Source organism: Heterocephalus glaber, unplaced genomic scaffold, assembly GCF_053883595.1.
Source record: "Heterocephalus glaber isolate CG9 unplaced genomic scaffold, H.glaber_assembly_v1.0 deba00001610, whole genome shotgun sequence".
In the NCBI taxonomy this organism is placed as follows: Eukaryota; Metazoa; Chordata; class Mammalia; order Rodentia; family Bathyergidae; genus Heterocephalus; species Heterocephalus glaber.
Window position 1 is genome coordinate 38482527 of NW_028258381.1, and position 24780 is coordinate 38507306.

The 24780-nt window shown below is 42.6% G+C and overlaps 4 protein-coding genes across 9 annotated transcripts in view; 2 read left to right on the top strand and 2 right to left on the bottom strand.

Annotated features, from left to right (window-relative positions):
* The window catches only part of Eif2ak1 (eukaryotic translation initiation factor 2 alpha kinase 1), a 32375-nt gene extending 21429 nt beyond the window's left edge, over window positions 1-10946 (top strand). For both annotated transcript variants that reach the window (XM_004840453.3, XM_021254740.2), the window contains exons 11-15: window positions 7-107; window positions 5395-5509; window positions 5803-5891; window positions 7524-7757; window positions 10499-10946. In XM_004840453.3, the coding sequence (XP_004840510.2) occupies window positions 7-107; window positions 5395-5509; window positions 5803-5891; window positions 7524-7757; window positions 10499-10627 (668 nt within the window). In that variant the 3' untranslated portion in view covers window positions 10628-10946. The remainder of the gene's footprint in view (window positions 1-6; window positions 108-5394; window positions 5510-5802; window positions 5892-7523; window positions 7758-10498) is intronic.
* Ankrd61 (ankyrin repeat domain 61) lies at window positions 332-5395 on the bottom strand. Its single transcript, XM_021254746.2, has 3 exons — window positions 3784-5395; window positions 2782-2879; window positions 332-1485 (listed from the first exon to the last, which is right to left on the bottom strand). The coding sequence occupies exons 1-3, from the start codon at window positions 3991-3993 to the stop codon at window positions 528-530; spliced, it is 1266 nt and encodes a 421-aa protein (XP_021110405.1). The 5' UTR covers window positions 3994-5395; the 3' UTR covers window positions 332-527.
* Window positions 9565-19309, bottom strand: Aimp2 (aminoacyl tRNA synthetase complex interacting multifunctional protein 2). 2 transcript variants are annotated; one of them, XM_004840451.4, is made up of 4 exons: window positions 19035-19309; window positions 14336-14542; window positions 12256-12487; window positions 9565-11414 (listed from the first exon to the last, which is right to left on the bottom strand). In XM_004840451.4, the coding sequence occupies exons 1-4, from the start codon at window positions 19167-19169 to the stop codon at window positions 11026-11028; spliced, it is 963 nt and encodes a 320-aa protein (XP_004840508.2). In that variant the 5' UTR covers window positions 19170-19309; the 3' UTR covers window positions 9565-11025. The 2 variants fall into 2 exon arrangements, with proteins under 2 accessions (XP_004840508.2, XP_004840509.2); XM_004840452.4 differs by having other exon boundaries at window positions 19155-19304.
* A 23-nt stretch (window positions 19310-19332) lies between these two features.
* The window catches only part of Pms2 (PMS1 homolog 2, mismatch repair system component), a 30537-nt gene continuing 25089 nt past the window's right edge, over window positions 19333-24780 (top strand). For 2 of the 4 annotated variants that reach the window (XM_004840457.4, XM_087195868.1), the window contains exons 1-5: window positions 19333-19524; window positions 21509-21648; window positions 22519-22605; window positions 22783-22885; window positions 23515-23698. In XM_004840457.4, coding sequence (XP_004840514.2) covers window positions 19502-19524; window positions 21509-21648; window positions 22519-22605; window positions 22783-22885; window positions 23515-23698 — 537 coding nt within the window. In that variant the 5' untranslated portion in view covers window positions 19333-19501. Of the gene's footprint in view, window positions 19525-19554; window positions 20011-21508; window positions 21649-22518; window positions 22606-22782; window positions 22886-23514; window positions 23699-24780 lie in introns of those variants that run through there. The other 2 variants (XM_021254735.2, XM_087195867.1) reach the window with 2 other exon arrangements.

Genomic DNA, 24780 nt, shown 5'->3' on the forward strand with positions numbered 1-24780 from the left:
TTCCAGGTCCTTATGTTATAGCCAGTGTTGCAACAAAAATTTTTGAAGAATTGGTGGAAGGTGTCTTTTACATACATAATATGGGAATTGTACACAGAGATCTGAAGGTAAATGGGTTAACTAAATCCTTGAAATTAGAGATGGCGATGGGGCTCAGTGAATTTAAGGAGATGATGTACCCTTTTTTGTTTACTTAGGAGATTATTATTTATATAAATCGGCATCTCATAGGTCCCGAACATGAAACTCTTAATTGAACTAAAAGGAGCAATTTGGAGATATTTGAAAATTCTTTCTGGATTATGAATACTGTATTGTGCTTACTGTTTAGGCAAAAATTAAATCATGGAAAAAGGATTTAAAAGAAAATCTAGAAACATGAGAGTTAATAATGCAAATCATTTTATTTTTTGAAAAAGCTTTACGAACCAATAGTTTGTACATTGGGATATGAAGATAATGGGTTCAGTATTTTCTGGTACGTGTCTAGCCAGAAAATGCAGTTTGAATTGCTGAAATTCTCAGGACTAAGGAACTTGGTCTTCCTTGAGGAGGAATGCTAAGTCATAACAGCAGTATATTGAGCTCCATATCTTTACTGGGAGAAGTTGCTTCAGGTGATGTTTGTGTTTCTCACTACAAAGATTTCTGATGATTTTTTTACAGATCTCCTCTAGGGATAAAGGTTTTTGAGATAAGTTTATTAGGGCTTGCCTTAAGGAGTGGAGTTCTTGTGGGATGATTCCTGTAGGTAGAATTCCTTGCTTATTTGTCAGTCTCAAAGGGTAAGTGCGACAAAGTAGCCTAGCAAAAAGAGTCTTGTCTCTGAGGTTGGAACTACGCTGAAGGTACATGTAAATTGGAGATTCCCCATTTCTTGTTAAAATGTTAACATTTGCCTCAAATTCCAGCAAGAGATTGATTATTGCCTCTCTGCCTCCAAAACATGCCTCGTGAAGAGCTGTTAGACCTTCACAGTTCTGAGCATTGACCTTGGCTCCATGCATTAGCAGCAAATGGATGCAGCTCTGCCCTGCTGCTAGTAGGCGGCCTGCCTTGCTTGATGCACTGCACACTGCCAGCATCAGGGCTGTGTTCCCCGGAGATGAAATAGCACAGTTAACATTTGCATCATATGCAATAAGTGTTTCTATCATGTCCTTACTCAGTATATCTGCAGCCATGTGAAGGGGTGTCATGCTGGCTTCATTAATAGCATTGACCTGTGCACCATTTTGGACCAGTATGGAAAGGACTGGATAGGTCCCATATAATATGGCCAAGTGGAGGGGGGAGACTTTGTCACTGTTGTCTGCCTGGGCGTTAACTTGAGCTCCATATTCACACAAGATGCGAAGACACGTTTCAGCATTATCCTGGTCTGTCAGGATCCTTTGGATTCTATTACCTGGTTTTGTCCATGTGGTAGAAGTGATTGGCCAGTGTACTATCATCAACTCGAGAGTAGTGAGGCCTCCTGTGTCCCTGGAAGGTATTTATCACATGTCACAGGAGATTCATGGTGAGAACAGCTTTTCATGCAGAGTTAATGCTTAAGAAGATACTGTTTTTATAAAGTAGAACTTTTAATTACATTATAGCATTTCAAGTTCTGTATCGTTGGGCAGTTTCTCAGGATACAGTGGGTTTTGAGGGGACAAGGTGGCATGCCTCCCTGCATGATGGGCCCAGCTCTTTAGAGAAGCCTGTTTCAGCTTTGTTGCTGAAGGCGAGGCCCACCTTGCCCAGTGCTGGGCTGGGTTACTGGGCATTTGATAAAACTGTGGGTATGAGTTGTTAATACCCAAGAAGTGAACCCTGAAGGACCAGACTCCATCTATTCAGTTTGGTGGCTCTGTGTCTGTTTCCTCCCTGATATGTTCCTTTATGAGTGTAGGTGGTAGGACAGATGACAAAGGTTGAATCTGGGGTCATATGGTCATTGTGAAGTTAGTGAAACCAGTTCATCTTCATCCCCTGCTCCAGTCCACGTGGAATGAACATTTTATGGGTTGGTTCTCATCTCAGGACTAATTCCAAAATTTTTTTAGGAGAAAGGGGAAGGTTTGTCATCAAAATCTGACTGCTCCCCTGACAGTGGGAACTGACTACAAAGGTGCAATGGGGTTTGGGATGTGTAGGGAGAGGTTAAGGGCAAGACATGCTGGGTTGGCTCTTCTGAGCAGAGTAAGGATTTGCACTGAGAAATTGTATTATTTTTATACTGTATAATTCTTTAGTTCATTTAGAAGTGTAATCTTTTTTTTTGGTACTGGGGATCGAACTTGGGACCTTGCGTTTGCGAGGGAGGCACCGGAACCACTGAGCTAAATCGCCAGCCCAATTCTTTAGTTCATTTAGATAGCATTCATTGGGCACTAAGTGATAGACATTTGGTTTAGGTGTTAAGGACAGTGTTGTAAGCAAGATAAGTTTCTCTTTCATGAAGCTTACCTTCTAGTGGAGGATAATAAGGAAACCTATTGTCTGTTTTTTATTTTTCATACCTAAGTTGTTAAACTTCTTGAGTGTCATGGCCTGGACTCAATACATTTTCCACAGCACTGTTACTGAGTTCAAGGTTCAGTGATGTGGCTGGCTGTTTGTGTGTTCTTTTCATGACTTCCAGATAATCTCATCTAGTCAGTGAATAAGTGGGTTCATTGGAAACATAGTTTGTAGCCCTAACCCATGCGGAATGAACAAACCCAGACATAAGGGAACAAGTACCCTCTGTATCACACACACCCTCACTTAGATGAAGATGCTGTGTTAACTTACCGTACTTCAGGGTCAGCCCCATGTTTTAACAAACAAAGCAGACTTTGGGCATTGTGGTATTTGACAGCCAGATGAATGGGGATGATGGAACATGTTGGCTGCAGGGAAACCAAAGTGAATTACAATCCTACTTTATAAAATAGTATTTATGTTACCCTGCCATTGCAGAGAAACTAAGTATGTGAGTATTGCACTGGTTCTGTATTTGGTATGTTTATTGAAATTTTCCTTTTCCATTGCCTGTTTTCAGAGATCAGGGAATTTCATATTATATAATTTATGTTTTATAGAAACAGAAATTTACCAGGGCAGGAGAAATAATACCCAAAGCTTTGAAAGTTGGTTCTTGTGAAGAACTCATGGTTTAAAATTAATGGTAATTGCTGTGAAGTCACTTAGTTCTTAAATTAACCCACAGGGTGATTGATGAGTAGGTGTTATAGCTTTTAAGGCTTTGCCAGCGTCATACCATCAGCAGTAAAACCTGTAGTTTCAGGGCTTTCAAAAAGATAACACAGCATGTGTTCTATGATAAGCAGGACTGTTTATGCCATTTCTTAAAATATATATGTAAGTAGTGGTTTTACACTGTGTCTGTAAGATAAGGGGAGAGGGTGGGAGAAAAAAGGTAATTTCCTTCTTGAAAAAAATTAATTATAAAGGCAATAATCATTGTATAAAAATTTAGGAATGAGAAGTGTATATTAATAGGGGAAAATAATTCTCCTACACAGACATAATCCCTACTAGTGTATGTGAGAGCATGGTGTTAATGTTCTTCTGGCCAAACAAGTTCTAGTCTTTTCCTCCATCTGTTTATGTTCGAGGAGTGGAAGGGAGGCGTTGCGGACCTCGGGGCACACTACTCTGTGCTTGCTGGAGCTGGGCTGCTGAGCTGCATGTTTTGTGAGGGTCCTGGGGAGCTTAGGGCGTTCATAAGGATTAGGTTGTGTTCCTTGCTAAGCCTCTTTTTTCTAAAAGCAACAGCAGAAAAGCAGGTACCTGGGGCAGGGGTGATGTATAGCAGGTGTGATTGGATGGAATGGTCAAAGGCTGGTCAACTGGGTGATTTCTGAGGAGTGCCTTGATGGCCGTGCAGTCTTCTTTGATTATGGCCTCATAAAGATTAGTGTGCAGTGTTATGGCTGGGCTGTCCTCTGGTGACTGGGTATCGTCAGCCACCAGGCTTCTCCTCTTCGTTATATTTCCCATGGAAAAATCTTTAGGGTTCAAGAGGAAATGTTGTTATGGAATTGGTCAGTATTATTCTCTTTGTGATGATTCTTTCAGTTTAGTTCTAGAAGTGCTCTAGAATTGTGAAGAATGGTATTTCTAGCGAGGTGTAGTGGTCGTGCTTGTAATCCTAGTATTCTGGGAGGCTGAGGCAAGAAGATTGCAAGTTTGAGCCTAACTTGGACAACTTACTTAGCAAGACCCTCCCTCAAAGGAAAAAGGAAAGCTGGGGATGTAGCACAGTGCAAGTCCCTGAGTTCAGTCACTAGTCCAAAAAGCAAGAATTGGGAACTGAACACACTTCATTTTTCTCCTGGAGCCACACCTTTCAGACTTTATTCCTTGATGTGGAGTGCCAAATATCAGCACAGAGTTTTAGGTTTTCTGCTTAGTCACAGAGACATCCAAACTGTAATCTTACACCTAAGATTATTTCTGTTTTCTCTTCCATGTGAGCTGTAGTTCAGACTGCTAACTGATCTAAAATGGGAATTTTTATATTAACATAAATTATCACTTCATGTGAAAACAACTTTTGAGGCAGGTAGCAAAACCACTGAGCTAAAGCCCCGGCCCAAAAACAACTTTTAACCTAAGTATTTTTTTTTTTAATTTTAGTACTCTTTCCTCCCTGTGGTATAGATGGAGTTTTTCACTGGTATAGTCTGGGAGCTGTCTTGGATCTGCCATGATTGCTTAAGTAGAGCCAAATATATCTTCATATTGTGACCTAATCGTTTCCCACACTGGCTAATATATAAGTCATCTGTGAGCTTTAAAAAATATCAAAGATGCTTGTCACAGTGGCACACAAGTAATCGCAGCTACTTGGAAAGTTAAGGCAGGAGTATTACAAGTTCAAGGGCAGCATGGGCAACTTAGCAAGACATCAGATAGATAGATAGATAGATAGATAGATAGATAGATAGATAGAAGAAAGCAGGACTGGGGGTCTAGCTCAGTGTACAAAGAGCACGTGGTTAATCATTTGCAAGATCCTGGGTTTCATCCCAGCACCAAAAACAAATTCCAGAGTTTTTCATTGGAAATGTCAGTCTTTGACTGTTGGAGAATACAGTCTTTAAAAGCTTCTTGGGCGATGATGCCCTGTCAGGGTTGAGAAATGTGTAGAAAGCTTCTCAAATCTGAAACAACTTTTAGACTTTGAAATAGCGATGCTTGTGTCCACCCCAGGAATTCTGATTTTGTTCACTTGGGGAAGGCTTGGTCATTATTTCTCCTAAATGCCTCTGGTGACTCTAATGTACAGCCAGGCTTGAGGGCTGCTGGGGCTCCTTGGCCCTGAGTTGATAACTCTTAACACCCAAGTTTTCAGTATTTAAGAAAATTAAGGAATTGACTTCTTTTGTTTCTTTATAGCCTAGAAATATTTTTCTTCATGGCCCTGATCAGCAAGTAAAAATAGGAGACTTTGGCCTGGCCTGCACAGACATCATACAGAAGAACGTGGACTGGACCAATAGAAATGAGAAGGGTAAATTTTAGTTGTTGTTTTTTGATTTTACATTAAAAAGGAGATGTGGTTGAACGTATTTAAAGAGAGTCATAAAAATGTAATAATAAAGCTAAGACAAAAGCAACCATTGTTCCCCTAGGACAGTGATGGGGAACCTTTTCTGTCTTTTAGTGATAACCAACAGCTAGCTGTGGCATGTGTGTCCCAGGTTGCCACCCCTGCCTCAAGAGCTAAAGAGCCCTGCTCTCACAGCAAGCGGTTCTTGATGGTTTGGCGTTATTTCTGCCTTGTTTCATGTGCACCTTTCTCAGCCGTAGGAGCGCCAGCACGTACTTCCAGAGTGGGGACCTGTTTGTACGCTTCACCAGAGCAGCTGGAAGGATCGGAGTATGATGCCAAGGTAGTAGTTGTTGCTTTTTCTGCTTTTGACTTATTTTGTCAAAATTTTTAACAGTACCCTAAATGCAGAAGCTTGAGGTAGGGGTGTTTTGGGAGATAGCTGAATTCTATAGGTGATCTTTTGATGAAACTCTCCTAAGAAGCTTCATTTTATCTCAGTTGGGGTGGCCCATGCCTGTCATCCTACCATTGTGGGAGGCAGTGGCAGGAGGATCGAAAGTTTAAGGCCAGCCTGGTCAGTGAAGTGAGACCTAAAAATAAAAAACGGCTCCAGAGATGTAGCTCAATGCAGAGGCCCTGGGTTTAATCCCCAGTACTTTTCCATCCCTAAAAATCTCATTTTTTAACCAAATCTGACTGCATTGCCTTTTAGGCTACCACACTATTTCTAAATCCATGGATATCGCAAGTTATTCCTGAAGTGAATGTTTTAAGTCACCATTCACCCCAGAATCCTTACCAACCTGTCTTTAGCCTTTCATTCTTTTGACTTGAAGCTTAGACAAACACGTGGATCAGGGAAGCTTGTTATTTGATTCCCCTTGTAAGAGAATGAAGGTATTATAAAGTTCTAATCCCCACTGAAGAAATGCAAAAGTAAATCCTCTTTTCAAAATAACAGCCTAGGGGCTGGGGATTTAGCTCAGTGGCACCACGCCTGCCTCGAGAGCCCAAGGTCCTCAGTTTGATCCTCGGTACCAAAAAACAAAACAAAATAACAGCCTAGTACATTTTCTTCTTCTTTTTTTTTTTCTTTGGTACTGTGGATCGAACTTGGGTCTTTGCACTGCACAGCAGGCGGCGAAACCACTGAGCTGAATCCCCGGCCCCCATTTTCTTCTTTTTTGATGAATCATTCAGTTTTTCAATGATTGGGAAAGAGCTGCCAGAAAAGACCACAGCTGCACCTAAATGCCAATGTAGTGAAGACTTTCCTGAAAACTTTTAGGAAAGCAGATTTTATACAGAGTTTATAAGTGTTATTGAGAATGCTTAAATTATGAGTAGAGGCAGAAGTAAAACCAGAGGAAGCGCTGGGGACAGTCCCCTGACCCTGGCACAAGCATTCAGGAGCACCTGTCACTGCTTGGATCAGGGCTGGATCGTCATGGAGCAGTAGAGACAGTGCAGGGCTGGTGACTGCTGTGGGTGGTGGGAGAAATGCTTGCCCTTCACCTGGCCAGCCATTCTGCAAGCCCATGAATGTCCCTGTTGGCTGTTAAGGAGATGGGGTTTGCTGGGCATGGTGGCTGGCATATGCTTGTAATCCCAGCGCTCTGGGAGGCTGAGGCAGGAGGATCGCAAGTTCATCCCAGCCTACGCAACTTAGTGACTTTTGCGAGACCCTGTCTCTAAGGAAAATGCATGAAAAGGACTGAGGATGTAGCTCGGTGTGAAGGCCCTGGGTTCAGTCCCCAGCACTGACCCCCCCACCAAAAAGGAGAGGCATATCACGGTCATTTCTTTCTTAGTTCCTCTGTGAGGCATGCGTCGTCCTTCCAGGTTCCCTTCTTAGGTGACGAAGTCTTCGTTCATGGAAATCCTTGCTTGCCGGAGGAGGGTGTACACAACATTGGTCATGTTAATCTAACTTCGCATGTCACTCCTGAACCACCTTTGTCCTCTTTTCCAGTCAGATATGTACAGCCTGGGTGTGATCCTGCTGGAGCTCTTTCAGCCATTCGGGACGGAGATGGAACGAGCAGCGGTTCTAACAGGTGTAAGAACCGGTCGGACACCTGAGTCCCTCAGTAAAAGGTGCCCGGTGCAGGCCAAATATATCCAGCACCTGACCAGCAGGAACGCAGCCCAGAGACCATCTGCTCAGCAGCTGCTGCAGAGTGAACTTTTCCAAACTCCTGGGAATGTATGGAACTTTTAATTTTTTTTCCATTTAGTTTATTGGTACATTTTAGGTATATAATACAGTTACATTCATCATTGGGATCTTGTACCATGATGTATCTTGGTTCTTTTTTTTTCCCCATTCCCCTGCCCTCCCTTCACCCCCTCCACCCTTCCCTATTTGCAAAGACTTTGTTTCCATGTTTTTCCTTTTCTCATATTTTTTCTTTTCCCTTCTTTCCTTTCCCCTTCCCCTCCCACTTCCCCTATATGGAACTTTTTTTTTTAATACTGGGGGGAAACTACAAAGCTTTTAAAGTAGAATTTAAGTTGTTAATCCTATTTCACGAAGAACAGTCTAGCTTCAAATAAGGTTTATGTTTCTGGAAACAAAATAGTTAAACCTAGTGTTGGAGTTCCCTAACAGTATATCTAGTACGTACTAAGTTTATACCAAAAGCACATTTATATTCGTAGTTCCCCAAAACCAGGTGACTCACTGGCAATTGTCTATTTTAAAAAAGATGGTACAGCTAGGCGTGGTGGCACACACCTGTAATTCCAGCCCTCTGGGAGGCTGAGACAGGAAGATCATAAGTTTAAGCCCAGCCTAGGCAACTTAGTTTAGCAAGACTCTGTCTCAAAAAAAGAACAAAACAGGGCCGGGGATTTAGCCCAGTGGTTCCGTCGCCTGCTTTGCAAGCGCAAGGACCCGAGTTCGATCCTCAGTACCAAAAAACAAAACAAAACAAAACAAAACCAAACCAGTGATATAGCTTAGTCCAAAGATCCCAGGTTCAATCCCCCATGCTGCTGGGTGTATGCGCACACGCACACTTCCTTTCTAAATTGTTACAAAAGTACCTCCTAGTAAAAAGGGACACACACCAAAAGGTGTAAAATACGGCAGTAATTTTGAGGAGGAGTCGGAACAATGGTGGCAGAGACTGCCTTTGCCACTTTCTTTTTTTTGAGACAAGGTCTCACTATGCAGTTTGGTCTGGCTTTGAACTGACTGTATTGCCCAGGTTGGCCTTGAACTTGCAGTGATCCTGCCTTGGCCTCCCAAGTGCTGGGGTTACAGGCGTGCACCACCACACCAGGCTGCCTTCACCACTGAGAGCTTTCGGAGTTCAACTGTGTGATGCTGGGTCTTCAGTCCTCTGGTGTGGTATTGCTTCAGGGTGGTCCATTCCCTTCCTCCTTCCTGACACAAGGTCCATTGCCACATAGTCTGTGTACTGGAAAAGGAGGGTGACTCATCCACTCTATTCCTCCAGAGACTGTTGAGCTTTAATTAAAGCTGATTCTAAGGTATATTCACAACTTCGCTACACAGGTTATGGCCTAGACCAGTTGCAGCAGCACTACCTGGGGGCTCCACTAATGTTCTGAGTCAGAATCTGCAATTTAGCAGAGTTCCCAAGTGATCTGCACAGCTCTCCGGGTCAGCAGAAGTCCTCTGCAAACTGATAGAAGACTCCTCAGGCCTCTACAGTCTCCTGACCTACTAAGAGTCAGGGCTGGGGGAGAGGTGGGGGAGCAGGGGCCGTAGTAGTAGTGTAACAACATTCAGTAGTTTGGGAACCACGAGGAGTGTGTAGAAGAGACGCCAGGTGCAGTGCAGTGGTAGAATAGCATGTGTGAGGTCCTGGGCTCATTCCCAGGATCCCTCAAGAAAATCAGACAGTTGATTTGTCTTTGTGTAAGGCTTATTAATTTTCAGGTAAAATGTTTATAAACTTAAATGATGAAGAGGTAGATGTAATACTTTGCTCTTTGAAAAGTTTTTTGAAAACTGCATATGTGATACAGGTCTTAACCAGCTCATTTTTCTGTGACACTGTTTAACTTCAATTCACATTTGTTCCTAGCATCATCCCCTTTCATTACCTGGCTGCACTTTCATCTCTGCTGGCCAGTCTCTCTCATTTATCCATTTTTTTTTTTAGGGGGGTTACCAGGGATCGAACTCGGGACCTTGTGTGGCAGGCGCCAGAACCACTGAGCTAAATCCCTGGCCCACATTTATCCATTCTTTAACCACTTACCAGTCCAATTATTTAAATACATGATGACCAAAAACTGCATATTTTTTCATTAATTTTTATAACAGGAAATACAAAAATGACAATTTTATCCAATATATTCAATACAAGACTCGACTGGTTGAAATGACGCCTGCCTGAGCAATGCTTGGCATAGTGAGTGCCTAAACAAATGCGCTGCCCGAGTGATGCTTGGGGTAAACTGTTAAGTGGTTAAAAATTTCATAGGCTCTACTCCGGAAGACATGGAGACAGCACGCCCACATTGCTGTGAACTAAGAGGCAGTGACAGGTAACCGACAGACTTGACAGAAGCCACCTGACTGACCTTGGTGATGATGTGCTGTGGTTATTTACGTTTTGGGGCAGAGGGAAGCACACAGTTACAATAAATACAGTGGTATCTTGGTTCACAAACTTAATTTGTTCTATGATTTTGGAAAAGATGGCCATGTTCATGTTTGTGTGGGAAAGATGACCACAGTTGTGTTTGTCACCTGATGCAGTTTACAAACAAAAATAAAATTTTGCCAAATGCTTGTTTGTGAACCGAGGTACTACTATCCAGTGACAGCTGACACTAGCCATGCAATTAGGTGGCTGGTGATACTTGACAACTAAAATTCATAGACAGAAGGACTGCGAAGTGAGAACTACCTGTGTATTTAAAAGAGAAGTAGCCATTTTTATGAAGCTTAAAATTTTGTCTTTATAGGTGAATCTCACCCTACAGATGAAAATAATAGAGCAAGAAAAAGAAATTGAAGCACTGAAGAAGCAGCTAAGCCTCCTTTCTCAGGACAGAGGGGTAAAGGATGAAGACACACCATCCAGCCTTAACTAGGCTGTATCAGTAACATGAGAGCGGACTCTCAGAATAGTCATCTTGGATGTAAATTTTCAATCTTGAGTATACAGAATGTGACTTCTCGGTTGTATTTAATAACCTGTGCACGACTTCTATAAGCTGTAAAGGACACTTGGCTACCTTTCTTTCCTTTCTATTTCAAAATTGTAGGAAATTCTTGCCTAATTGGCAGTCCTCCTGGTATAGTTTGAGTGCAAATGATAGTGCTGAATTTTACATAAACCCAAACTCACAAATTAATATGATGATTTATTGATACTTGACAACTGGCCTAAATAAAAAGACTGATTCTGTTTACCACTCTCTTTACTGACAGTAGGTATGAGGCAGCACCATTCTTAAAATCAAAACCCTTTAAAACCAGTTACTGAAATTCACTCAAGGAGCTTGAGGGCAGTGTTGAAAGGGGCCAGGTTGTCACATGACTTCAGCCACCGCTGCACATTGGCAGGTGCAGCTGTGCTGCAGCCCCCAGTCTGCTGAAGCACAGACCAGAGCACCACGTCTGCCACAGTGAGCTCATTCCCGACCAGCCACGGGCTCTTCCCCAGAGCAGAGTTCATGGAGCGAAAAACAGCTGCTTTTTCTTTACTGCTCCCTTCTTTTAGCTGAAAAATAGCAATATCTACCCAGCTATCAATGAGGGTTAAGTTTACAGCATTGTGCTTCTGGCCAAATAGAGAGAACAAGAAACGTGCAATGTTCCCTTCTCCTTCGATGGGGCACATTGTCTGGACACTGAACTTCATCTGAGTCTTGGGCACTGAAAGAGAAAAACATGCCATGCAGTGTCAACCAGAGTACAGCTGCTGAGGGACATACTTGTGCTGTGTGGAAGGGGGAAGTCACAGATAATCACCAGAGTATTTTCCAACATCACATTTTATTTTTGGTACTGGGGATTGAACTCAGGACCTTGTGCTTGAGAGGCAGGCACTGGAACCACTGAGCTAAATCCCCAACATCACATTTTCTGTCTGTCTCCAAGAGTTAATATGCAAGTCTTAAAATGCAAACTATGATAAAAAAGTAACCAAGTACCCCTTTAAATTTTCAAGGTAGAAGGGACGTCAGACATCTTTTCTAACCCTTGTACTGAAGGATTTGGAGGCTGAGGACAGGAAACCAGGAGTCTCATATCCCAGACTTGGGACAGTTCTGCCCTTACAACTTCTGTCCATACGTGGGGCTGAGGGCAGTGAAGCATCATTCGAGGATGTTAACTCACTACTGTCTGTATAAACCTCACCAGGAGCAATGCACATCCCTGGGATTATGAATCAATGATATCCTGCCATTCTTTGAGGCCCATAGAAAAACATGAGTGTACCTGGAGCAAGTTTTAGAATGTGAAGGCCAGGGGCATGGGGAAATAGCTCAATGGTAGAGCACTTGCCTAGAATGTGAAGGCCAGAGGGCTGTGCCTGGTTGGACAGAAATCCCATCTCCAGTGCTCAGAATTCCCTGGAACTGTCTTGGAGAGGATCTGACCTGACAGAAAAGCTATAGTCTATGCTGCAGAACGTCTCATCTCTGCTGCCTTTTAGCAAAACCACGGCCTGCGTCTCATCACAGTTAAGTTCAACCTGGTCCTCTGTACTTACCATTCTTCCAAATTAAGGTGAAGCCCAGCTGATACTCATGACGGGCCTGTTTTCTAGTCTGTTCCCCAAAGCACTTGAGAAGGCTCTCAGGCACGCTCTTGACTGATGAGTGTGTGTGCACCGTGGACAGGACCCTGTAGCGCTCACAGAGCAGCCTGTGCAGCACAAGCAGGGAGAGGGGAGGTGAGGCCGGGTTTGCGTTGATCACGATGTCTTTCAGTGCCCCATAATCCTGGGGGAAGATCAGAATAGCACAGCAATGTGAGCAGTCTGAGTGTAATTTTACCAGGTACCACCCTAGGAACCTAACCAGGGTCATTTAATTGAATCCTTGGGCTCCCATGAGGCAGTCATCCTTAATACCCTCACTCAACAGCTGGGAAAACTGAGTCACGGGGAGGCAATAATTTATCCAAGGTTCACTGAACTCCATAAGCAGGGGAGCCGGAGTCTGGGCTGACTCCATGTCCTGACCCCTCCACTGCTGGCTGCCCACACAGAAAGAGTGGACTCTTAACACCAAGTTCACGTAACAGTGCGTCAGGGATGACACTTCGTCTTTTTTTCCTCTGAGTTATATACAACTGTGTCAAAGAGGTACACATACAATTCTTCCAGCCACCAAATCTAACGCTGTCCACGTGGCAGGAGGTAGTTTCTTCATCAAGATGTTTCAACGAAGAGCCCCTTGAAAGCAGGGTCTTGACTCTAGAGGTCACTGGCAATGCGGGGAAGAGGACAATGTGCACCATGAAGCGCTAAGTGCTGAGACGCGTAGCCATCTTAGAGGAGGATTTTATCTCTATTCTTTCTCTCTTAAGAAGGAACATCATGCTGGGTGTGGTGGTACACACCTCGAATCCCAGCACTCAGCACTATGATCCCAATCTCAGCTCGAGGAAGGACTGCTGAGTTCGAGGCTGGCCTGAACTACCAAGTGAGACCCTGTCTCAACAACAACAAAACACTGCTCATGCAGACTGTCACAGCCGGCAGTGTTTTGGCCTTTTCTCAAGAGCCTGCCACTCTTAGTGCCCTTAATACCAAGGTAGGCTGAATGCTTTGTAGTTTCCTGAACAGATCACATTACTTGATACTTTGCCCTCTAAGGTATCAAAATTTACCTTGAGCACCATGTGCTCTGAGGAGCCTTTCCGGCACAGTAAGAAATCACTGTGCATGCTCCCAGACTCACCTCGAGACTGGCTCCCTGGGGGCCTGGTCAGGTCTTGGCTGAGTCCTCAATACACAAAAACATGTATAGGATGAACGCATGGGCAGGGGAAGGAATACAGAGGCAGAGGCACTGAAGTTGCCAGAAGCAGAACCCTGGGCGAGACACTGCAACCTTGCTTCCATTTTTTAGGTCTTTGATTTGTACCATTCCATCACCAATTCTACAGAAAACTATTAGTAGGGAGTCTTAGGACAAACCCTTTGCACCCTCTGGTACAATATAGTGTACATAATGTGTATATATGGTACGATATATTACAATATCTTGTAAGATATTTTACAGTGCAAACATTCTTTGTGTATTAGATCGTCTCCTAAATTAGCTGAAGCCTATAAACAATTATGAAGGCTGGCTGACACAACCTACTTTAATAAAGCAAATTGAATTTAAGCAAAGACATCCAAAGTATGAGTGATTTTTAGCAATGTAGTACAAAAGGACTGATGGGATTTCTGTGCCCAGGCAGCCAGGCTGTGACAGATGTACTTCTATCAAACAGTTAAGGTCGCCTCTGCTGAGCCAAACCAACTGGGACCTGTTCCTCCGAGGCTCACAGGCTGCTGGACAGGCCTGAGATAGCAAGAAGCTGGGACTCTTGATTCTCCTCTGCCTCCCGCTCCTCGTTCTCCACTCTGTCTGAGAAGTCAAGAAGCAGCTTTGGAGCTTGCTTTGGCTTCACTCATGTCATGCAAACCTGTTCTATGCTGAGGCACAGTCATTTTGGGGCAAATAAAGATCAAGTGCTCCACCTTGAAAGCCAAGACAGAATCATGCTGGCACAATTTTCTGGCACTAACAACTATCTAGCACACAGATGGCTCTCGGCTTTTGAAACACACCTACCTTTCCAAGCACTGAATTCAAGTCCAATGCATTGGTCTTCAGAGCTGTGGGTTCATCCACTTGCATGATGTTGGTTACATCCACATCTGCATCTGGAGTGTGAATCATCTTGGAGAGACTATCAACTGCAGCTTTCAACTCGTACAAATGTTTTAAAATATCATCTTGGCGGGACTCGAGAGCTTGCAGAGAGGGGTCTAATGCTTCCTAAAGAAACCAACAACTGAGTAGTCATTTCCTCTCATGAAGCAGTCTGTCTAAATTTGATCACTTTTCTTACTTTGTCCCATGTGCTAACAAATGTTCTCTGTCCCTTTACAAGTTGGGTGTGGTGATGGGTGCCTTCAATCCCAGCACTGGGAGGCTGAGGCAGAAAGACTGAAAGTTTGAGCTCAGCCCAGGCAACTTAGTGATTTAGTAAGACCCTGTCAAAAAATAAAAAAGGGCTGGTGATGTAGTTCAATGCAAAGGCCTTGGGTTTAATCCCCAGTACTGTAAATACATACATCATACATTACACCAAAATGGCAGAGTTATTTTAAATAGGTCCTGCAAATCCAAATGTTCTAGAATAAAGAAAAAACGTGAATGAAAGTGACTTAGAAATGATGATTCTGATTTCAGGTAATTGAAGAACAGAGAACAGTAGAAAATAAACAAATCAGTCTTTAATATGTATGTATGGGGCTGGGGATCTAGCTCAGTGGTGTCGCTGCCTGCCTCACAAACACAAGGTCCCAAGTTCGAGCCCCGGTACCAAAACAAAAAACTTTTTTAAAAGTATGTATGTATATATGTATGTATTTATAAGAGACAAAATTTTACTATGTCATCCAGGCTGACCCCAAACTCCTGGGCTCAAGGGATCCTCTGTCTGCCTCAACCTCCTACTGCTCTGAGTATTGTTTTTTGTTTGTGGTAATGGGGATTGAACCCAAGGAGCACTGAGCTACATTCCTATCCCTTTTTATTATTTTATTCTGAGACAAGGTCTTGTTAAGTGGCCAAGACTGGCCTCGTACAGGAATTTGCCACTAGGCCAGGCCAGGATTCTTTAATAACAAATTAATTCAAAATAGTTTGTTTAAATAAGTAAAGATGCGGGGCACAATGAGAATGGAACTTAATCATTTATACAAATAAAAGGAAAAGGCAGCTTAGGTTTAAGAGGTCTCCTTCAGCACAGAAGCAGATCACTGGCACAGAAAAGTGATTTCCTAAATAATCTGTAAAGCAACACTGGCACCCTCTTGTCTTAGAATCACCTAGAACAGTGGTGGTGAATCTGTGGCATGTGTGCTGCTACGGGCATGCAGAGCCCTCCCTGTCCACACTTGAACCACGTTTTCCCAGCACTGCCTGTAGTGGAGCATGGAATAGCAGCACACAGAGGGGCCATATGCATGCTTGGAAAGCAGTAGCAGTGCCAGGCTGATGTCAGTGAGCCACAACTCATTAGTTGCCATTCATCTGAGCTATCGCAAACCTGGTCAGTATTCAGGTTTAACGGCAGTATTGGCACTCTGTGATAAATAAGTGGGTTTTAGATTTTGGGCACTCAGTCTCTAAAAGGTTCACCATCACTGATCTAGAACTTTTTCACTACTGAAATGTATAACTTCATGAAGCAGGAACTCTTAGGTCCCTCAGTCAGTAAGTCTGTCCTTCTTGCCTAGTAGTCACTGGTACAGAGTAACTAATAATATTTGCCTATAAATAAGTCTCAAGTTATGGACTTACTTTAAAAAACAATACCTAATAACCTCCCAATAAAGTCAAGTTGTACAACCTATATCCAATTCATGAGCTGTCATTAACAGGTAACCCACTTTGAGTTGAGAGACTACATTAAGCATGAGGAAAATGCCCACAGTCAGACAGAAGAGTCAAGAATATAAGGCCGGGGATTTAGCTCAGTGGTTCCGCACCTGACTTGCAAGTGTAAGGTCCTGAGTTTGATCCCCGGTACCAAAAAAAAAAAAAAAAAGAATATGGCTGTGCTCTTGAGTTTACTATACATAAGTACTCACAATACCGCGGGGGTGGAGGAGCACCGTATTTGCTCGTATCACGTGGGGAAGTCCAATGTCTTTAGGAACATTTGTTCTGCCAATGGTCATTCCCTACAACCCCTTCTCTCACATATCCTATTGATCACCAGGTGTTAGGAGTTTCACCTCCCAAATATTTTTGGAATCCCCTGACTTTTAAGCGTCTCCATTATCAGTGCCCAGGCACAGGTCACCATTGTTCACCTGGCCTGTTTTCTTACTGGTCCTTTGTACCCGGGCTGGTCCACTGCTGTGATCCATCTCCCTGAAGATGCCAGCCAGAGATTTTTTTTTTTAAATCTCACATTTTGTTACCACCTCCTTTGTGCTACCTTTTTAGGCTCTTAGGATACAAATTAAACTCTTAACATGGCTTAATAAGTACCTGTATGACTTGGACCCTGGCTCCTTCACCTTATAATTCTCTCACTTGTTCTGTGCTCTAACCGCACGGTACTGTGAGTTCCTAAACTCCCTCCTACCATAGGACCTTTATACATGCCATTCTGTCTTCTCTGGTTTGGTGAGTTCCTATTTACGGTTGAACTTAACCACCACTGTCTTACCTCTCCTAGACTGAGGCTCTGAAGTTTAGATAGGGAAGATAAGTAAGGCCACTAAATTCTGGATAGAACAAAGAATGAAAGATGCCAATTAAATAATTAGGTGCTGATGGAAATGTCTGAACACAAGATGTATGACAGGACTAGTACCTGTGTAATACTTTCATGTTACTCAATGGTAATCTTTCCAAATCTCATTTGTCCAGCCTATATTTGTGCATTGTTCTTTTTTTTTTTTTTTTTTTTTGGTACCTGGGATTGAACTCGGGTCCTTGCGCTTGTGCAGCAGGCGGCGAAACCACTGAGCTAAATCCTCAGCCCATGTGTATTGTTCTTATACAGTCTTGTTCATTTCTACAAATGGCACCGGGATGTCAATCCCACCAGGGTCAAAGAAGCAGCCACCAGATTCAAAACACAGTACACACTGAAAATGCCTGGGGTGAGAACTGCACATGTAATGTGGTCTGTGATTTCTCAAATGGCTTGAGCTGGGTGCTCTTGATGTACTACCAAAATGCTTGAGGTAACTGCTTTATCTCATCGGTACTTTCCTATGTTGGCCTGTAGTTGTCCATGCTAGGACTAGACTGTGACTTATATATATATTTAGAAGCTGCTGATTTTTTGTGTGGCTCTCATTTGTACTAGATTCACTTGATTTTTAATTGTTTATCTATATTGTCATGTACCAGATAATTGCTAGAGCAGCAGGACTATGCATCTTCTAAGTAAGAAGTTCAATCAAAGCCCAAAAGAAGTCAGGCAGCAGACTTAAAACTTGGTGATGAATAATACATGACATCCCCCATTCCTGGGTTTTCTTTTTGGTTCCTTTGACTGTGCAGTTGAAGGGGCACTGGGCCATGGCTCTGTGGTAGTCTCTAGTTGAAGGAACACAGAATCATATCTGCTATTTTTGTCTTTAGCTCTGTGATGAAGCAACTGTTAATGTCATTGGGTTTCAAATTAACTTAACTACCTCCCTTCCAAACTAGGCAGAAAGCTATGAAGACAAAATGGAGGATAATACATAGCAGGAAAACTGACCACAAAAGATAATCCATTCATTTCCTGTCCCAACATTTTTCCACTGGAAACTTCCGATGTATATTTGCAATAAATAAAAGAGTGAAAGATCTGAGTTAAAGACTTCAAAAGATGTACAGTATTCAAAATGGCCAGGAAACATGAAAAGTCTCAACTTAGAAACCGAGGAAATCTAATCTGAAACTACATTAGGATGACTACATCAGTCCACCCACCAGCTTTGCAAGGCTTTTCCAAGGCTGATGAGAGGATAAGCCAGTATAACCACTTTAAGAAGTAATTTATCCAGTTAAAGGGGAAGACAGACCCCACTGGGCCAGCAATCTTGTTCCTTACTATATGCCCTATGCCAGCTCCTAAGAATACTCACTGCAGAATTACTCGTATCACCATAAATGGAAAACCACCCAGCGCTCACGAGCAGCAGGAGGGAGAGGTAATGGAACAGTCACACAGTGGAACAGCACACTGCAGAGAAAATGACTTCCTTGTTGCAACAAAATGACACAAGACTACAAAAAAAAAAGCCAGCCATTCAGATATAAGTAGGCTTCCACTTATATCAAGACAGCTAAAGATCCATAATTAGTTGTCAAAATAATAATAGAAAAGGAAAGATCTTTGGGGGCAAAGTTATAAAAGTGAGGCACTGATAATTGGTCGCCACCTTGGTGATGGTGACCCTGAGGTTCAGCCTGTAATTCCTCAAGATGATGAATTATTTGCTTTTCTGTGAGGCAAAGCTTTGTAATGAAAAAGTTTGACCATATGCCAAAAAAATAAAGATGGACAGACCTTTTAATAAACGGGTGTCTCATTGGCTGGCAGGGTCACCAGGGCTGGGTGGGGCTGGAGGCCGGGCTAGACTGGGCACCCACAGGTGGTTCCTGCCAGGTGAGATGCGCTGGCCAGGGTCGGAGCACCAGGGGGCCCACGGCCACTGCGGCACCAGCACCCTGGACCGCCGCGGGGTGATGGGGTAGGGCAAGGCCCGGCCACGGCGCGTGCGCACTGGGCGGGGGCCCACACTCCTACCTGCACGTGGCCCTCGTCGGGCGCGGGGCTGTTGGTCCTGCAGTGCACGTTGGGGAGCCGGTACATGCAAGTGGGAAGCTCTACACGCAGCGGAGCGCAGCCCCCGTGATAGGGCTTTACCTGGTACATCGGCATCGCGGGAACCAAAGGAAGGAAGGTGGCAACAGTGGGACCGTATGCCCAGAAACCGTCCACAACCACCACACACTGCGGCCACTTTTCCTTCTGACCCGAGATACTGGCGTTCGGGAAAACGCAGTTCTTGCACTATAATTGGCTCGGGTGTTAGGAGTCTTTGAGTCGACCTTTGATATATCCAATCAGCGAGAAGGAATTGTGGCCACCCCGCCCGGAAGGGGCGGGACTCGGTGGCAAAAGTAGCCAATGAATGGGCGGAAGATGCCCCATCCCCTTTGTGGGCGTGGCGGAGGGAACTCTTCCGGACGCTGGAGTCGTTTTTTTCCTCCATGGAGCGACCTGGGGACGCTAGGTGAGCGGGGCTGCGGTGTTCTCTCTGGTCTCCCTCTCTGAGGCCCGCGTCGTTCCAGGCCCCAAGAAAGGTTGGGAAATGGCGAGGCGCGTGGCCAGCCTGGTAGCAGCATTATTAGAGCCTGTCTTGGCGCCCTCGGGCTGCGGATGAGGGATGCTGGGTTCAGCCGCTCAGACGCCTTCAGAAGGAGGTGGGCCTGAAGCCGGAGCAGGACATCCCCGTAGAATGAACTCACTTCATCTTTACCTGGAGTCTGCCTGTCTTTAATTGTTGAGGGAAGAAGGAAGCTTCGAGGCGCACGCTGATTTGCATAGCTGCTCAGGTTTTAAAAATGAAAGAACCAGCGTCTGGGGCCCAGTGCTGGGGTTACTACAGGACTTGCCAGAGAACTCGATGGAAGCCGGTCGTAGTGGTCTCCTGTAATCCTAGCACTCTTGGAGCCCGAGGCAGGAGGATCGCAAGTTCGAGACCAACTTGGGCGACTTAGTAAGCCTGTGTGTCAAAGAAAAAGGCTGGAGATGTACCTCCCTGCCAAGGCCCTAGGTTCAATCCCCATTTGGGGGGTGGGGGGGATTGCATTGTTTCTACTTGAGTATTTCATTTCTGGCAGTGAAGTAATACCGAATTGTGTTTAGCAACTCTTCGACCAACACAGGTGCGCTCAATGTCGAGAATTTAGCTTTCAGTACTTAAATGTCGTGCCCCTCCTCGAGTTCAAAATAAATACAAAAAATGGACCTGTAGCCTATAGTGTGTTACCAGATAAGTTAGTTTTCAGAGCTGGTTCCTATTTAATGTGAGATCATCCGCAGTTTAACATTATCGACAAACTTAAAAGTGAGAGTCTTTGCAAGTAGAATAAAGATTAAAGAGGTTTTTTTATTCTCTTTTTTAAATTCTCTTACTGTATGGGTTAATTGAAGGCGGGATATATGTTGGGTGCTTTGCGAAAGGTGCAAAGATTTCCAGGAAGGCGCCTATGTTCTATGATACCCGGGTTATGGAACGATTTACTGGGAAGTGCTACATTAATGAAAATGTGGAATACATCCTGGAGATGAGCAGGAGTTAGCCAGGCGGAGGAGGAAGGGGGGTGCAGTTGAGACAGAGTTGCTTACATACAAAGCAGTGTCTGTGAGCTTGTCATATTCAGAAAACAATTGTTTACTGTGATTAAAGTGGGAAACTTGGGGAAGAGCAATAGAGAATTGGGGGCCAGTCATGACTAAATTTTTTCATACTGAAGATTGAACCCAGAACCTTTGCACCCAGCACCCCCAACCCCTTATTTTGAGACAGTCTCACTGAGTTGCTAAGCTGTCCAGAGTGCTTGAGTTACAGGTGTGTGTCACCACTCCAGGCTTTATGACCAGATTTTAAACTTCATATAATAGGCAGAGGGGCACTAGTAACTTTTCAAGCCTAAAAATTATTTGACAAGATTTGTGATTTTAGAAACTTGGAGACAAAATAGTTGTAAAGCTGAAACCCATTACAGGAAGAACTTGGAGGGCTTTTGGCAAGTTAGCATTGGGTACCTTGGATTTGGATAGATATTTCAAAGTCAACTGTGGGGATTATTATCTTATGGTGGGCACCCACTTTCTTACATGGTTTGTCATAAACACTGTTTCTCGTCATACTCTTGTGTGGGAAGTGTTGCTTTTGCTTTTTGAGAAAAAATCCCATTGTTGTAAAAGATTACATAGTCTGAGGGATACAATATATTTCTTCCAGGTGAAAAACATGTATAATTATGTTTTAAATATTGAACCTGATGCATCTATTCAAAGGTATTTCTGACATATTTAAGGATTATAAAACAATACTTACATTTGTGAGTATAACAAGTGGGTGTGTGCACATAATCAGTAAAGGCTTAAACCCATTAATAATGGATGATTCATTTCTCACTGTTAAAATCAGGATGAAAATAGCTTTCTTGTTTTGTTTAAATACTTGCTTTGTTTCTTGATTTCTTTAGTACAGAACCTGCAAAAGCCATCAAAGCTATTGATGGGAAGTCAGTTCATCAGATTTGTTCTGGGCAAGTGGTACTGAGTCTCAGCACTGCTGTGAAGGAGTTGGTAGAAAATAGTGTGGATGCTGGTGCCACTAATATTGGTAAGTTTAGGAGAGTTTTAAGCAACAAGTTTATGCTTTTTTAATTAAGAAACGTGTGTTATTGTAATAAAGCAATCCAGTGTTGGTATGCCAATAAATTATTACTTTAATGTTAGCAATTAATTATGTCTCTAGTACTTGACAAGGTGGCAAGAATACTAATAGCAGTTAACTTTCACTCTGTTTTTACTGAGAGCTAGGCAGGCATTGTGCTAAGAATTACACATGGAAGGGCCAGAGATTTAGGTCAGTGGTGCTGCACCTGCCTCGCAAGTGCAAGGTCCTAAATTCAATCCCTGGCACTGGAAAAAAAAAAAAAAGGATTACACATGGAAGCTGGATGTGGTGGTGCACACCTGTAATCCCAGCACTCTGGAGGCCGAAGCGTGGGAGAGTCAGAGTTTGAGGCCAGCCTGAACTACATAGTGAGACCCTGTCTCAAAAAACGAAAAAAGAAAAAAGAAAAAGAATTATGCATAGAATATTTCATTTAATATGCAGAATAACTGAATTAGGAGTTATCACCATTATATTAATCAGGAAATTAAGGCATAAGAAATTTACTTTTTTTTTAGATTATAAAGCTAGTAAAATATCAGCTAGGAAGTCTGATCCAAAGGCTGTTCTCTTTAATGACTATGTTAAAATTACTCCTTTGCAAGAAATATTTTAAAATACTATTTAATTTGCATTACTCAGTAGCCCTGATGGCTTAAAATATACAAGATGTCGGCAGTACATTTAAGTAAAAGTGTAGCCGTGACACTTTGGTGTTGTATATCATTATAAAAGGTTTGGTTTTTTTTTTGTTTTTTTTTTTTTTTTTACCATGGATCAGTCTTTAAGAAGTAAATATTTTAAATCTTTTAGATCTAAGGCTTAAAGACTATGGGGTGGATCTCATTGAAGTTTCAGACAATGGATGTGGGGTAGAAGAAGAAAACTTTGAAGCCTTAGGTAAGTTGAATTTTTCTAATCCTATTAAAAATAACTGGACCAAACATCCCAGAATTTCGAGAAACACTTAAATATTGCAAAAGCAACTTTTTAAACCCAGTTACTTGGTAGGTATTGTGTATAGTCATTCCTGTGTCACGTGAGACATTTTGGGCCTTACTTTACACTCTCTTTCAGCTTTGAAACACCACACTTCTAAGATTCAAGAGTTTGCCGATCTCACTCTGGTTGAAACTTTTGGCTTTCGGGGGGAAGCTCTGAGCTCACTCTGTGCACTGAGGTGATATAATATTTTTATCCATTAACTTGACTCCTTTCCCTTTGTATTCCATCCAGGCTGCAAGTGTATTGATAGGTGCCACCCACACCCCGGGAGGGACTTCCTTCTTTAGTAAATTCATTCAGCCACACCCAGAACTATGCTAATCCAGTTAGGGTACTAATCTGTATTCACACCCTAGATCCAGCCACCTCTGAAAAAGTCCCACCAATGAGCACCTGAGGCTTTGGGAGACATCTAGACCCAAGTCTTAACATTTTTTGGTTTTTTTTGTATTACTTGGGATTGAATGAACCTAGAGCCTCGGGCATGCTAGGCAGGTGCTCTACCACTGAGCTCCACACACAGCCATTATTATTTGTGAATAAATTTTGAGATCCTTTGTTGTTTTCCATTACAACCTGAAAAAGCTTTTATCAAAACAAAGGATTTATGGAAGTCTGTCTCACTAGTTTTTAGGCGTCCAACCTTGGATTTTTAGGATGACTCCTCACCCATTTAAACTCACTTGATTATATCAGAGGAATCTACACCTTTCAGAGTTTCAAGAGAAAGAAAAAATGGGGAAAAGAGTATATACTGTGTCCAGTCCTGTCTAACCAGATAGGCCGTGCTGCGTTCTCTTACAGTGATGTAACTATTTCTACGTGCCACATGTCTGCAAAGGTTGGGACTCGACTTGTGTTTGATCACAATGGGAAAATTGTCCAAAAAACCCCCTGTCCACGACCCAAAGGGACAACAGTCAGTGTACAGCAGTTATTTTATACACTACCTGTGCGCCATAAGGAATTTCAAAGGAATATTAAGAAGGTATGCTAAATTCACAGTCTCTCGTCTTCAGCATCAGTAGTGCAGTGTACATGAGTAAAAGGTTTATTAAAGATAATTACTCTTCAGTTAATTCTATTCCCTTGATTTTCTTTTTAAACAAGTGCTTTGTTTACTTTCTTCCATCAAGACTGAACTTTAGGATGGTTTACCTTTTTGTTTTGTGTTTTGAGTCCTTTAAGAAGTAACATTATTTATGCTAGGCAAGCATTCCAGTTCTTTTTTAAAAATTTTTACTTTGAAACAAGGTCTTGTTAAACTATCTGGGCTGGCCTCAGACTTGGGATCCTCCTGCCTCAGCCTGCTGAGTAGCTGGGATTATAGGCATGCACCATTGCACCTAGCTTGTACATATATTTTTTATAGTCCAAAGAATTGCTTAAGCATATGCAGCTAAAATCTTTTACTTGTAAAACACTTTGTGCTAAATGCAACTTGATTAAATTTTACAAAAATAGAGAAAATAACATGGTTTGTTTTTTTTTCATCTTAAGGGAAAAAATTAGAGCCCCAGAAAAATAGAGGAATATAGAAATTGTACTTGTCAGGGGTGGCCATTATTAACAGTTTATAAGCCTTTTTAGATATTTTTCAACTTCATATGGTTATAAAAACTCCATGATAAATATATCAGTGAAGGAAGGCAAGAAATACAAAATGTGCAGCATTGAAGTGTTTAAAATTGTATGTGTTAGAAAGTTGAAACTGTCTCTGCCTACTCTCTTGAGTTTGGTTTATATCCTTTAGGCTATAAATACCCTGTGTACAGGTAGTCTATATATATTTAGATATTTCTGAAATAATTAGGATCCTATCATATATACTGTGTGTAACTGACTTTTCACTTAGATACTGTAATTATTTGATCAGTGTGCACTATCCTATTCTTTGTCATTCCTCCATGATACAGATATATCATAATTTAGTTAGCTCCTTGCTGATGGTTGCTTAGCTTGTTTCTGATTTTTCACAGAGATTATTTCAGTGAATATTTTTGTTATATACCTTTGTATTCTTGTCTTTCTACAAGGATAGATCTCTTTAAAAAAAAAAAGGAAGGAAGA